The sequence below is a fragment of the Schistocerca gregaria genome, chromosome 9 (genome assembly GCF_023897955.1).
Source record: "Schistocerca gregaria isolate iqSchGreg1 chromosome 9, iqSchGreg1.2, whole genome shotgun sequence".
In the NCBI taxonomy this organism is placed as follows: Eukaryota; Metazoa; Arthropoda; class Insecta; order Orthoptera; family Acrididae; genus Schistocerca; species Schistocerca gregaria.
In genome coordinates this window covers 174,221,554-174,237,711 of record NC_064928.1, presented here as the reverse complement: position 1 = coordinate 174,237,711, position 16,158 = coordinate 174,221,554, and the positions used below count along the sequence as shown (strand labels likewise).

The following is a 16,158-nucleotide window of genomic DNA, read 5'->3' as shown; positions in this document are numbered from 1 at the left end:
CTACCAGTGTGTGTAGTGCCAACAGTAAAATTTGGTGGCGGTGGTGTTGTGGTGTGGTCGTGTTTTCCATGGAGGGGGCTTGTACCCCTTGTTGCTGTGCATGGCACTATAGCAACACAGGATTACATTCATGTTATAAGTATCTTCTTGCTTTCCACTGTTGAAGAGCTATTCGGGGATGGCGATTGCATCTTTCAACACGATCGAGCACCTTTTCATAATGCATGACCTGTGGCAGACTGGTTAACTTTAAAGTCTTATCAGTATCTAACAAAATATTTGTGCAATTTTCTTCAGATTATACTTCACTCTATGTACGTGTAACTTGTATAAACACATGAGGTTCTTATTAACATTGCCTGTAAGGTCATTAGACTACAACATGAACAACAAGGGTACTAACATAGTTCCCTGCAGCACATCTTAATCTACATCTACATTTGTTGTTGACTTTCCATCCAGGATCGTATGTCTCATTTTCCCTACAATAAAATCCTCTGTCTTTTATTCCTAGCCTAACCCCGCGCCTTCACGAGGTCGGCATATTCTGGTATTGGCAATGTTAGTGGAGACGATGGCTAGATGCCACCTCTCCCTCCAGGACTGAATTTGTACACCTCATATCTCCGGGTTTAGTGTTATCCCACGTCAGAGTGTGAGAATGTTTTCGCTATATTTGTGAAATGTGTAACGTGGCTACCAACCCAGTATTCATCTAGTCGTATGTGCGAGAACACCTAAAAACCACATTTATGCTGGCCGGGGCATCGGACCTCGCTATTAATCCGCAAGATGGGTTCCACCCGGGGTTGGTGCGCCTATCCGATTCCCAGAAACGACGGTGCTAGATGGCGCGGCTATCCGTGTGGTACACAATCTCAATTTAGTAGCAAATTTATTTTTTACCCAGTTCGATCATACTGTAGTTAATAAGTGTTTAGCTGGGTGGTAACGTGCTCACCTCCCATGCAAGCGGGCCCGTGTTCGATTCCCGGCCGGGTTGGAGATTTTCTCCGCTCGTGAACTGTGTGTTGTGTTGTTGTCCTCATGACCGGCGCGCAAGTCGCCCAGTGTGGCGTCGAATGAAATAAGACTTGGACTTGGCGGCCGAACTTCCCCGTATGGAGCCTCCCGGCCAACGATGCCATACGCTCATTTCATTTTTTTCGTTAATAATCATTAGTGCAGCACTAAGAAAATTGCTTTTGGCTTGATTGATGTCTTACGGGAATTCTTGTGAGAGAAATGCGAGTTGTGTTTCACCTGGCTGATGGTTGCGGAATCTGTGGTGGTTGCCATGGAGGAGGTCATTCTGTCTGAGATAAGTCATTACGTTTTAACACAGAATATTGTCTAAGATTCTGCAATAGATGGGTGCCAGTGGTAGTAGACAGCTGTTTTGTGAGTCAACAGTGTATGTGCAAACGAGGTGAACATCACGACGTTACAGTTATGTATTGGCATTGGCTATGAGTTAAGACATCTCAAAGTAGTGTCATGTTATTGGCCATCTGTATAAACCTTGCGAAAGACTCAGAGAATTCAAATAACTGGCAGTTGTTTTCACAGAAGAGAAAAAGCTGGGTATCGCTATTACAACAGCCAGTGTGGAGGTTAGACATGCAGCACCCGAAAGCAATTAATCTCCTAGAAATAACTTTATGTGTGTGCTGCACTGTGCTGCCACAACTGTTGATAGGTCTGCTTTAACGCACTAGTATGTTTACAACACAGCCTCAGTTGCTGTTAACAAAATCTTTAATTGCCGGCCTCTGCGGCCAAGAGGTTCTAGGCGCTTCAGTCCTGAACTGCGCTGCTGCTACAGTCGCAGGTTCGATTCCTGCCTCGGGCATGGATGTGTGTGATGTCTTTAGGTTAGTTAGGTTTAAGTAGTTCTAAGTCTAGGGGAATGATGACCTCAGATGTTCCATAGCGATTAGAGCCAAAATATTTAATTTACACTACCGGTTATGTGCCATGAACATCTGTATCTACATACATACATTGCAAGCCGTTGTAAAATGCGGAGCAGATAGTTCCATTCCATAACACTTTGCAATGCTGTGCCTAGATATTTAACCGATCTAGCTGTGTTAAGCAGCACACCACTAATACTGTATTCAAACATTACAAGACTGATTTTTCCTGCTCATCTGCACTAACTTACAATTTCCCCCGTTAAAGCAAGATGCCATTCATCACACCAAATAGAAATTTTATCCAAGTCATCCTGCATCATATAGGGTGTATCCTCCTACAGCATCCTCAGGCAAGAGGTAGCTGTTTACCTACGTCTGCATGATTACTCTGCAATTAACAGTTAAGTGCCTGGCAGAGGGTTCATCGAACCACCTTCGAACTATTTATTTACCGTTCCACTCTCGAATAGAGCGCTGAAAAAAACGAACACTTAAATATTTCTGTGCGAGCTCTGGTTTCTCTTGTTGTATTATGATGACCATTTCTTCCTATGTAGATGGCACCAAAAAAATATTTTCACACTCTGAAGAGAAAGTTGATGATTGCAATTTCATGAGGAGGTCCTGCCGCAGAGACAAACGCCTTTGTTTTAATGACTGCCAACCCAATTAGTGCATCATATCTGTGGCACAAAACGACCTGCACTTCTTTGAACTTTTTCCATGTCCTCCATCAATCCTATCTGATGCGGATCCCACACCGCACAGAAACAGCCCAAAAGAGGGAGGACAAGCGTAGTGTATGCAGTCTCTTTAGTAAATCTGTCACATTTTCTATGTAGTATGCCAATAAATCGCAGTCTTTGGTTTGCTTTCCCCACAGCGTTATCTATGTGGTCGTTCCAATTTCACTTATTCGTAACTGTAATCCTTAAGTAGTTAGTTGAGTTAAAACCTTTAAAATTTGTGTTTACATGACCGTAAATGTCAGCGTCGTCTGCAAAAAAAATCTAAGAGAACTGTTCAGACTGTCTCTTAAATCGTTCATGTAGATCAGGAACAAAGAAGGGCCTACAACAGTTCCTTGGGGAACGCCAGTTATTACTTCTGCTTTACTCTTTGACTTTCCGTTAGTTATTACGAACTATGACTTTTTTGAAAGGAAATCACAAATGCAGTACATAACTGAGACGATACTCCACGCTCGCGCAATACAATTAGAAGTCGCTTATGAGGAACGGTGTTAAAAGCCTTCTGTAAATTTAAAAATATGGAATCAATTAGACATCTCCTGTCGATAATATTTATTACTTCGTGTGAGTAAAAAGGTAGTTGTGTTTCACAAGAACGATACTTTCTGAATACGTGTTAGCTATTTGTTAATAAATAATTTTATTCCGTGTGATTCATAATGTGCGAGCACAGTATTAGATATAAAATCCTATTGCAGACCGACGTTTGAGATAAGGGTCTGTAGTTCAGCGGATTTCTCCCATTTCCTTTCTTGGGTATTGGTGGAACTTGCACAACTTCTCAGTTTATGGGAACGAACCTTTCTACGAGCGAATGTTTGTACATATGATTGCTAAATGTCGAGCTATTGTATCAGCATACTATGAAAGGAACCTGACTGGTATACAATCTGAAGCCTTGCCTCTCTTAAGTGTTTTAATCTGTTTCGCTTCATCAAGGATATCTACTTCTAAGTTCTTCATATTGGCAGTTGTTCTTGATTCGTATTCTGAAATATTTTCTTCGTCTTATTCTGTGAAAGAATTTCAGAAAACAATGTTTAGTAACTCTGCTTTAGTGACACTGTCATCAATAATGTCACTATTATTTTAGCGCAGTGAAGTAATTGGCAATTTGTGGTAAGGTCTTAAGGGACCAAACTGTTGAGGTCATTGGTCCCTAAGCTTACGCACTACTTAATCTAACTTATACCAACTTACGCTAAAGACAACACACACACGCACGCCCGAGGAAGGACTCGCAGTGAAGTGATTGCGTCTTGCCACAGGTGTATTTTACATACGAGCAGAATCTCTTTGTGTTTTCTGAGAGATTTCGAGACTAAGTTTCGTTGTGGAAGCTATTAAAAGAGTCTAGCATTGAAGTACGCGCTAAATTTCTACTTCTGTATAACTTAGATCACAAATGATCTAGACCGCGTATGGCGTCATTATTTTGAAACTTACACCCATTTTCGGGTGACTTATGGATTACTCTTCAACTTATTTTCATCATAATGGTAATATTAGGGTGGTGCATAATATCGTAGCGTTTATCCATAAGTTCAATAAACACAACAGATACACATAACAGAGACTTTAGTCATTACTTATATATTCTGCTTCACTACTTACAACAGTCTGCCGAGGCTCGAATACCTTCTCGATTTTACGGATGTAGAAATCACGTGGTTTTGAGCGAAGAACTCGTCGAACCACGTTCAGAGCGCGTTTTCATCCGCAAACGAAGTTTCTTAAAGGTCGTTCGATAGAGAGCGTAAAATGGGAAAATCTGGTGGCGAAAGATCAGGTGAATAAGGTGGTAAAGAATAACTTCCCAACCAAACTCCTGTATAGTGTTTTCCGTCAGTCTAGCATAATGCAGGCAGGCGTTATAGCGGGGTAACATCATTCCAGCCAGTCTTCCTGGTCGGTGTTCTACAAGACACCCGAGTCGTTAACATCAAATGTTAGCAGCGATGCTGCGGGAAGCAAATCGTAATACACCACACCGTCGCTGTTCCACCAGATGCATAACATAATTTTTTGTGGGTGCGCGCAGGTCTTTGTACGGGAAGTTGCTGCTTTGCTGGAGCTCAGCCATTGCTTTCTTTTTCTTATTTTAGCATAACTATGCCATTTTCCGTGACGATAGAGGATAGGAATGGTCGCTGATTTTTGTGATTTTGATTTATAGCATGCGGTATTCATAAGACAGATGTTTGAACCTTCCCTACTGCAAGCAAATGTCACACGATGGCGGAGTGATCACAGTTCACCACATTCGCTAGTTCTCGAATAGCTTACACTAACGTGTATCATTCAGAATCAAAACGTTTAGGAGATCTTCATCAAATCCCGACGGTGAGCCTGAATGTGGAGAGTAAGTAATGTTATAAAGATCCTCCTCGAAACGAGAAAACTATTTTCTTGTCATGCTCGGTCCAGTGGCATTATCCACATACACGGTGGAAAAGTTTCTGGCTGCCTCCGGCTGCTGTGACCCCTCTATTGAACTCAAACAACAGAATATGACGAAATGTTCTGATTTCTCTTCTTGACACTCCATTTCCTGGCATCCAAAGCTGCACTCACTATCTCGAAATGAGAAAATGAGCCGGCCGGAGTGGCCGAGCGGTTCTAGGCGCTACAGTCTGGAACCGCACGACCGCTACGGTCGCAAGTTCGAATCCTGCCTCGGGCATGGATGTGCGTGATGTCCTTAGTTTAGTTAGGTTTAAGTAGTTCTAAGTCATGGGGGACTGACGCCCTCAGAAGTTAAGTCCCATCGTGCTCAGAGCCATTTGAACCATTTTTGAGAAAATGACAGTATGTAAATTCAAATAACAACAGTGAACTAGAAATAAGAAATGACAGTCGATAAGTAAACACACAGCGACCGGAATACGGAGATGCAAAAGAAAAACGCTACGAACTTACGCGCCAACCCAACATGCCAACATGAAGCGTTTGGCTGTGGCGAAAGGAAACAGTATTTCGCCTACAGGTAGAGAGAGAGAGAGAGAGAGAGAGAGAGAGAGAGAGAGAGAGAGAGAGAGAGGGGAAATGGTCTTCTGTTTGAGATTATTGATTGGTGTCTAAAAAAAACAACAACGGAAGTCTCGCGAAGAGACCATGAGGATGAAATCAGAGAGATTAGAGCCCACTCAGAGGCATACCGACAATCCTTCTTTCCACGAACAGTACGAGACTGGAATAGAAGGGAGAACCGATAGAGGTACTCAAAGTACCCTCCGCCGCACACCGTCAGGTGGCTTGCGGAGTAAGGATACAGATGTAGATGTAGAATCGTAACACCAAGGAGTCGTGCGACATACGCGAAATTTGGGAGGCGTGTGTCTGCATCTGAAAGACGATGTCTATTCAGTCACATAAGTGTGGCGCTAGCAGCACCACCATGAGGATTCAACTCTGGTTTGCTACAAATACACGCTGCCACGGTCGTGGGCGATAGTTACCTTTGAGATTGGACGTGGTGAGCTGATGCTAGTCAAAAATGCTTTTAACGCGACAAACACGTCACTATCGACTCTTCACGACATCTGAACGAGGTCTATAATAGGGATACGAGAAGCTGGACGTTGCTTCTGCAGTACTGCAGGAAGACTGTACATGATTGGATGCAGCGGTAGTCACGAGAATGCACGGTAGCAAGAAGCCAGGGCTCTGGACGGCCACGTGGCGCTGCCGAGAGGGAATGCCGCCGTTTTCGGTGTTTGGCTCTGCAGTTGGCACCACAGTGTACCGCTGTTGTAACCCAACAAGCTCTACAGAGTGTCGACATGTTGCCTTGGCTTGCTCGATCTCTGTCTCCAGGGCAGCACGTATGGGGCACCATAGGACGATAAGCCCAGCGCTATCCACAGCCAGCATTAACCGTCTCTGTGCTGACGGGCCAAGTGCAACAGGCATGGAACTCAATCCCACGAAGTGATATCTGGCACGTGTTCAACATAATGCATGTACGTTTGCATCCTTGCATTCGACATTCTGGCGGCTACACCGGTTATTAATGCACCAGAATTTCAAGTTTGCAGTGGCTTATCTCACGCTTACATTAACCTGTGATCCTGCAATGTTAATCACTTAAGTATTTTACCTAGAGAAATGTATCCCCGAAATTTAATTGCTTTACATTAACAATTTTTTGGTGTTGGGATTTCTTTCAGGTTACATGAACACACCAAACAACAGATATTGGGTTGGTGTAAATGCCCATATCATGTACGAAACACCGCTGCCAGAGGAAAAGGTTGGATTGTGGTGCGCAGTGTCGGCTTCCAGTGTTAGCACGGACAACTGCAGAATTCCGTGAGGCCATTACACACGAAATAAGCAACACTGGCGAGGATGCGCTTCACAGAACGTGGCGGAATATGATGAGACAAATACACATGTGCTTCGTGCTGGTGGAGGGCACTTCCAACATTTGCTGTGAGGACGTTATATGCATGTATGTATGTACATTACTGGCCATTAAAATTGCTACACCACGAAGAAGACGTGCTACAGACGCGAAATTTAACCGAAAGGAAGAAGATACGGTGATATGCAAATGATTAGCTTTTCAGAGCACTCACACTAGGTTGCAGCCGGTGGCGACACCTACAACGTGCTGACACGAGGAAAGTTTCCAACCGATTTCTGATACACAAACAGCAGTTGACCGGCGTTGCCTGGTGAAACGTTTATGTGATACTTGGTGTAAGGACGCGAAATGCGTACCATCACGTTTTCGACTTTGATAAAGGTTGGATTGTAGCCTATCACGATTGCCGTTTATCCTATCGCGACATTGTTGCTCGCGTTGGTCGAGATACAATGACTGTTAGCAGAATATGGAATCGGCGGGTTCAGGAGGGTAATACAGAACGCCGTGCTGGATCCCAAGGCCTCGTATCACTAGCAGCCGAGATTATCCGCATGGCTATAACGGATCGTGCAGCCACGTCTCGATCCCTGATCAACAGGTCGGGACGTTTACAAGACAACAACCATCAGCACAAACAGTTCGACGACGTTTGCAGTAGCGTGGACTATCAGCTCGGAGACCGTGGCTGCGGTTACCCTTGACGCTGCATCACAGACAGGAGCGCCTGCGATGGTGTACTCAACGACAAACCTGGGTGCACGAATGGCAAAACGTCATTTTTTCGGATGAATGCAGGTTCTGTTTACAGCATCGTGATGGTCGCATCCGTGTTTGGCGACATCGTGGTGAACGCACATTGGAAGCGTGTAATCGCCATCGCCGTACTGGCGTATCACCCGGCGTGATGGTATGGGGTGCCATTGGTTAAACGTCTCGGTCACCTCTTGTTCGCGTTGACGGCACTTTGAACAATGGACGCTACATTTCAGATGTGTTACGACCCGTGGCTTTCCCTTCGTTCGATCCCTGCGAAACCCTACATTTCAGCAAGATAATGCATGACCGCATGTTGCAGGTCCAGTACGGGCCTTTCTGGATACAGAAAATGTTCGAATGCTGCCCTGGCCAGCACATTCTCCAGATCTCTCACCAATTGAAAACGTGTGGTCAATGGTGGCCGAGCAACTGGCTGGTGACAATACGCCAGTCACTACTCTTGATGAACTGTGGTATCGTGTTGAAGCTGCATGAGCAGCTGTACCTGTACACGCCATCCAATCTCTGTTTGACTCAATGCCCAGGCGTATCAAGGCAGTTATTACGGCCAGAGGTGGTTGTTGTGGGTACTGATTTCTCTGGATCTATGCACCCAAATTGCGTGAAAATGTAATCACATGTCAGTTCTAGTATAATATATTTGTCCAATGAATACTCGTTTATCATCTGCATTTCATCTTGGTGTAGAAATTTTAATGGTGAGTAGTGTATGTATGTGCAGTATATTACTTCCCAGCGACATATTACCATATCCCAAAACTGTAGATTTTATCGCGTTATTGAATCAAATGTTACGAGTCATTCATTCTGTTTGTGTGTGTGTTTTTTTAAATTCTCTGTTGTTTGATAATTCATGAAGAGTATTGAAGGATGTTCTGTTGCTGAGTATTCTTTGATTGCTGATGCCGATCCTATGTAGACACAGGATGAGGCAGGAAAAAAAGGAAAAGAAAAGACAAAGGCATGAGATCTTGAAGTAAAATCTCGTTATGCGCTGTCCTGGCTGATACTGTAACTTTAATTCCCACGTGTGCCAGAATGGTGAGACAGCGCTGGGAGACAGAGTCAGCAGCACGGCCGGGGCACGCACCTGTAGACGACGGGCGGTCCCGCCGTGGAGGCGGGCAGCGTCTGGATGCGGCGCGGCGGCTTGCGCTTCTCGGGGATCTCCTCGAAGTTGATCCACTGGCGCGCTGCAGGGGCGGCGGGCTGCGGGGGCGGCGGCGGCGGGGGCGGCGGGTTGGCGCGCGGCGGCAGCGGCGGTGGCGGCGGCGACGGCGACGACGCGGACAGCGACGGCTTGCGGCCCTCGCGCGGGCTCTGCAGGCCGGCGCCCTGCTCCGCGAACTCGAACCATGACCTCCCGGATGGCGTCCTGCTGCAAAGCGCGCCCTCTGTCAGCGGCGGAGGAGGCCGTGCAGTCTGGCGCGCATTTTCACAGGGTGGCTCGTAGTTGAGGAACTGGGTGACGAGCCACCCCCAAAAAATACAGTGCTTCACCAAAACAGTGGAACACCCAGAAGACACGGTCAGATGTCAGACACCCGAAGACACGGTCAGGTGTCAGTGTAACTTTGTGCACTTGTGTACACTTGTACACTTGTGTGGTCTTCAGCCCAGAGACTGGTTTGATGCAGCTCTCCATGCTACTCTATCCTGTGCAAGCGTCTTCACCTCCCAGTACCCACTGCAACCCACATCCTTCTGAATCTGCTTAGTGTAATCATCTCTTGGTCTCCCTCTACGGTTTTTACCCTCCACGCTGCCCTCCAATACTAAATTGGTGATCCCTTGATGCCTCAGAACATGTCCTACCAACCGATCCCTTCTTCTGGTCAAGTTGCACACAAACTTCTCTTCTCCCCAATCCTATTCAATACTTCCTCATTAGTTATGTGAGCTATCCATTTAATCTTCAGCATTCTTCTGTAGCACCACATTTCGAAAGCTTCTATTCTCTTCTTGTGCCAAACTAATTATCATCCACGTTTCACTTCCATACATGGCTACACTCCATACAAATATTTCCAGAAACGGCTTCTTGACACTTAAATCTATACTCGATGTAAACAAATTTCTCTTCTTCCGAAACGCTTTCCTTGACATTTCCAATCTACATTTTATATCCTCTCTACTTCGACTATCATGGGTTATTTTGCTCCGCAAATAGCAAAACTCATTTACTACTTTAAGCATCTCATTTCCTACTCTAATTCCCGCAGCATGACCCGATTTAATTTGACTACATTCAATTAACCTCGTTTGCTTTTGTTGATGTTCCTATCAAAACACTGTCCATTCCGTTCAGCTCCTCTTCCATGTCGTTTGCTGTCTCTGACAGAATTGCAATGTCATCGGCGAACCTCAACCTCTTCTCCATGGATTTTAATTCCTAGTTCGAATTTTTCTTTTGTTTCCTTTACTGCTCGCTCAATACACAGATTGAATAACATCAGGGAGAGGCTACAACTCTGTCTCACTCCCTTCCCAACCACTGCTTCCCTTTCATGCTCCTCGACTCTTATAACTGCCATCTGGTTTGTGTATAAAGTGTAAATAGACTTTCACTCCCTGTATTTTACTCCTGCCACCTTCAGAATTTGAAAGAGAGTATTCTAGTCAATACAGTCAAAAGCTAGAAACGTAGGTTTGCCTTTCCTTAATTTTCCATTTAGGATAAGTCGTAGCGTCAGTATTGCCTCACGTCTTTCAACATTTCTACTGAATCCAAACTGATCTTCCCCGAGGTCGGCTTCTACTAGTTTTTCCATTCGTCTGTAAAGAATTCGCGTTAGTATTTTGGAGCTGTGACTTATTAAACTGATAGTTCGGTAATTTTCACATCTGTCAACGCCTGCTTTCTTTGGGATTGGAATTATTATATTCTTCTTGAAGTCTGAGGGTATTTCGCCTGTCTCATACATCTTGCTCACCAGATGGTAGAGTTTTGTCAGGACTATCGGTAGTTCTAATGGAATGTTGTCTACTCCCGAGGCCTTGTTTTGACTTAGGTCTTTCAGTGCTCTGAACCTTATCCCCTTCAAAATACTCTCCCATTACAATTAATAGATTCGTCCCACAGGTGCTTCCACTGCTCGAAACATTTTTTGTATTCATCGATAGAATTGGGTGACAGCTCCTCCATGATTTTTTTCTTGACTTATTCTTTGTTGTCAAACTGGTGTCCTTTAATGCTCCATTTCATGCGTGGAAATAAGAAAAAGTCGCACGTAGCCACGTCAGGCGAGTAGGTGCGTGGGGCAGTGGAACTATGTCATATTTAGCCAAAACTGTCTAACGGAAATGGCGTTTGTGCAGGTACGTTGTCGTGGTGGAACCAGTCTGCTTCTGCCACAAATCGGGTCTTTTTTGACAAACACTGTTGTTCAATCTTTTTCAAACTTCCGATTAAAAGATTTTCTTGACGGTCTGACCTTGGGGGTACAAACTCTGAATGAACTACGCCATTGGCATAGAAAAAGCGAATCAGCTTTGTTTTGATGCTTGATTTGACTTGACATTTTTTTGGACTGGATGATTTTGTCGTTTGCATTGGATTGATTATTGCTTTGTTTCTGGGTGGTAACCATAACACCATGACCCATCACCAGTAATGACCTCTGACAGAAAATCTGGATCAGTTTCAAGCCGTTGTTTCGAAGCACAACTTGTTTCAACTCGATGTTCCTATTGGTCGTCAGTCAGAAACCGAGGAACAAACTTGGCAGCAACGCTTTTCATTCCAAAATGTTCCGTTAAAATTCGCTGAACCGAGCACCTGAGATAACCGACTAGTCTCTGACAGCTGATCTATTATCTGTCGACGGTCTGTGAGCACAAGCTCCCGAAATTTTTCATTATTTTCGGCGATTCAAGAAGTTGATGGACGTCCAGAACGTGTTTTGTCATCAGTCGACATTTCGCCATTTTTAAATCGAGCAAACCATTCGGAAACGTGAATTTTTTCCATAGCGTCGTCTTGGTAACCTGTTTTAACGTCAATACAGTTTAAGCAGCATTTTTACCGAGTAGTAAACAAAATTTCACAGCAGCACATTGTTCACTTAAGGTTGACGTCGTAAAAAACGAAACAAGAACAAAACAACACAGGCGCCGCCGAACTGGCAGTGAGCTGCGGTATACACGCCTAGCGGCAGAAATGCGTACTACAAAAGCTCCGGTCACAGCAATGTTATTCCGGTTTTCTTCGGGTACCTCCTGGTATACCATTGGCCATTATATAAATGATTAGACTTGCAGCTCTCTGTGACAGCTAGAAGGCGTACCACAGTGCGCCAGTCGTGTTCATGTTTAGTTTTCTGTTATGGCAGGGTATATAACTGGACGTGAACAGCGTCAGATATTGTGTGGGCAAGGGGATGCCGCCTACTCGTGTGAGACAGCGATATCAGCAACTGACTCAATTTGAAAGGGGTCTCATTTCGAGTCTCCGTTTGGCCAGCTGGTCGAATCGTGCAGTACTCAGATTTGTGGAGCATTTTGATGTGGTAGTGACCCGATGTTGGACGGCTTGAGAATGTGAGAGCAGGCGTGGTCGTCGTAATGATTCTGGTCGACCACCTCTGACCTCCACAAGGAAGGAATGCGGACCGAGCTCATCGTGTCACCTTCACCTCTGCCGCTTGAGAACAAGTAATGGACTCCCTGAATCATTCTGTTCGTCCAGACTGTCGGAGACTAGAAGCAGGCAGACTAGGGAAGTACCGAGCTGTGTCTAGCCTGCCAGTAACACCATAATACGAATGGCTGAATTTTGAGTGGTGGCATGACCAGGAAGTATGGGTTGCCAACGAATGCTCTCGCACTATGTTCAGCAATGAATTGCAACTCTGCATTTCCGTGGACGACCATCGTTTGACAAATTTGTCTGCGACCTGAGGAGAGCTCCCATTTTTCCGATGTCTGGGACAGGCACAGCTGCGTCACTGATGGAGTCACGGTGTAGAGGCCAGTGAGTACGATTTCAAGTCACGGCTGGTGGGGTTGAGGGAACTCTGATGGCACAACGCCACATCACCGACATCTCGCGTTCTCACGTGTTGCCTGTCTTGCGACAGTATCATAATGTATCAAAGGTCTACGAGATGTTGAGGTACCTCGGTGACCAGCGCGAGCCCAGATCTGCCACCTTTGTAATATATACGGGAGCAGTTGGAACACCAACTCCGTTCCAGTGCCAGTATGCAGCATATGAAAGCTCAGCTACAACAGTTCTGGATCAGCTCGCGTCATGAGAGGATACAACGGCTTTATTACATTCTTCCTGACCGAACCAGAACACGCATAGACGTCACAGCGTGGGTGCGACGTCATACTGATAATTGGGCTCATATTTCCTAACTCTCGAGGTTTTAATCACTGAAGTAACATCACATATCCTCTTCATCGATGGAGTTCCATTTCGTCCCCCCCCCCCCCCCCCCCCCCCCCGCCTCCTTCTCGGCGTTTTACTTTTCTTGTCAGACGGTATAATTAAAATATATTTTTCAATAATGAACTACAGAATTTAAATTACTGGGAAGCATATCGAATATTTTCAGCACCGATTGAAATAACAAATTTAAAACAGTTGATATAGAATGCTGTTTTTCGAACATATCGTAGCCAGTCTTAAGGCCGCACATCGAAATGCTGATTAGCTCCACGTTGCAGAGTCTTAGGAGTACTGTGTCTACAAAGTACAACTAGCTGAGACTAAGAGAGTCGTAGCAAACTCTACACGATTTTCAGCTTTCGCTGCTTGCAGTAAATGGAAGTCAACACAATGGCTGAGCCACGCTTTCGGATCCCTATCTCTACCTCGCTCTATTGTGCTTTGATTCAACTCTGATCTGTGCTATTGAAGTCACAGGATGTTTCTTCGTTTTATAAACTGCACAGTTTTACATTTGTAAAACACTACTGGGAAAAAAATACAACACCGTCAAGGAAAGGGAAATTTTACTGACAAGTGAGGTGACAGGCAGTTCATCGTTGTAGGAGTATGCGATAAGAAATTCAGGCCAAATGAGAAATCTGTGTCACAGTAAAAGGTGCCACAACAGCCAGTACATTGTGTAGTTCCCTCTGGTGGCGACGCAGGCGTGTATTCTAGCATCATAAAGGTGCCGAATGCCATCCTGCGATAGACTGTCCCAAGCATCTTGCGCCTTTTGCTGCAGTTCGGCAGGCTCTGAAGAGCGAGTAAGTTCCCGCTTCACCATGTCCCGTACGTGTTCAACTGGCGAGATATTTGATGATCCTGTGGCCAGGGCAGTTGTTGTACAGCGTGAATAGTACGTTGCGTATGTGTGCGTACACTGAAGTGCTGAAAAAGCACATCATCTTCATGTCGAAGAAATGGCTGTAGCACGGGGGTAGCAGTCGGCGCATTCAGAACAACAAATGTTACCTCGAGTATTAGCTGAAGGCCCTCCACACCGTGAAGCCTGGGTTTGCACCTGTGTGTCGTGTGCGAAAGCACTCTGGAAAGGGCCGCTCGCCATGTTTACGCCATACACCTGTACGTCCGCCACTTACATACATGAAGAACCTACTCTCACCACATACATACATACACAAAGAACTTACTCTCACCACATACATACGTACATAAAGAACTTACTCCCACCACATACATACGTACATAAAGAACTTACTCTCACCACATACATACATACATAAAGAACCTACTCTCACCACTGAAGACAACTCAACGCCATTCCATTCTCCGCAGAACTCTTTGACGACGTCAGAGTAGCTATCCTCGGCCATGTCCTGGTGTCAGTGACAGCCAAAGGCACGCGTGATGTTAATCTTGCTGCAAGTAGGCCGTTGCCAATGGGCCCCGATCACACAGCAGGTGCATCATGTGAACACGTGTCGTCCCTGGATGATGTTCGGTCGACCACCGCTGATCTTGACGTGCGTCTGTACAACGCAGACGTCCAGAACCTGGTCTCCACAAGTGGGAATAATCCACAGTCCACTGTTGAAAGCATCGACACATGACAGTACACTGTGCAGTCTGCCAATACGTCCATCCAGCTTCCCACAGGTCCACAATGCAATCTCGTTCAAATTGCTGAAGCTGTTCAACAGGAGAACGCACTTGTCGGTGAGGCATGCGTGTGCCTAGAATTAATGTTCTTCTCTACAGCAGTTTCATTGCCTCCAGAGTCAACTGAGAGGACGCATAGTCAGGCCTCCAGAGCGGGATTGGATCGCCGATGAAGCGATAAATTGACCACATAACCCCTCAGTATGCACATATTATATAGCTTACTGCCATTGAACACAGTCCTTGAGGAAGTTGCATTTTTTCCCGCAGTCTATTTAAAGTAAGTTTCCAATCTTTGCACCCTCTGAAATCTTATCACTATCAGACTAACCATTAATACAGCTTTTTTCAGACAGTATTTCATTATAGATGACAGAATTATCTGCCAAAAGTGTCAAGTTTCTATTAATATTTTCTGCAAGGTCATTAATATACGACATGGACAGCAAAAGTCTCAACACCCCCTGGGGCACATTCGAAGCTACTTCTATATCTATCTTTGACTCTCCGCTCAACATGTAACATCGGCCGCACCAAGAAATCATACGAACATATTTTCGATATCAAGTGTAGGTGTAGTTACTAAGTCAATTTCTTTTCGTCAATCAAGAAATGTCATCTACCTAACTGCCTTGACTCACGGCTTTCAGGATGTGTTGTGAGAAAAATGCGAGTTGGGTTTCGGATGCTCGATGGCTTTGGATCTATAATTACAAGGGCTGTTTAATAAAGAATGGTCATAATTTTTTTTGACACCATACCTTTACTCATCCTCATAATTTTGATGGCCCTTCTCAAAGTAGCCTTCCATGAATGCGATGTACTTGTCCCAGCGTTTCTGCCAGTCTTCAAACACATGCTGGAAACCATTTTTTGAGAGGTCCTTCAAAATCGCCTCCGCAGCCTTCACCACTGCTTTTGATGATTGATAATGCCTCCCACGAATGCGTTTCTTCATGTTAGGGAACAGAACAGAGTCACACGGGGCAAAATCCGGACTATAGGGAGGGTGAGGATTGCACTTCACGTTGATTTTTTAAAGATATTCAGCAACAACAATGGCAACATACGGCTGCGCAGCCTGCTTCAAGGAAATGTGGTCTTTAGTGCCTGATGTGGGCTTGCAATGTTTTCAGGACATCCCTGCTGTACTATCCAGTTACTGATGTGTGTGCAGGTATAGCGTGCATATCAAAGAATGAGATGACCATAACTTTCCCAGCAGGAGCAACCACTCTTGCCTTTTTTTGGGGATGGTGATGAAGGAGGTTCCCACGC

The 16,158-nt window shown here is 45.1% G+C and overlaps 1 protein-coding gene across 1 annotated transcript in view; it reads right to left on the bottom strand.

The window, feature by feature from the left end:
* LOC126291478 (protein PRRC2A-like) overlaps positions 1 to 16,158 on the bottom strand; it is a 209,031-nt gene that overhangs the window by 79,031 nt on the left and 113,842 nt on the right. The window contains exon 17 of the mRNA XM_049984988.1: positions 8,911 to 9,198. Coding sequence (XP_049840945.1) covers positions 8,911 to 9,198 — 288 coding nt within the window. The remainder of the gene's footprint in view (positions 1 to 8,910; positions 9,199 to 16,158) is intronic.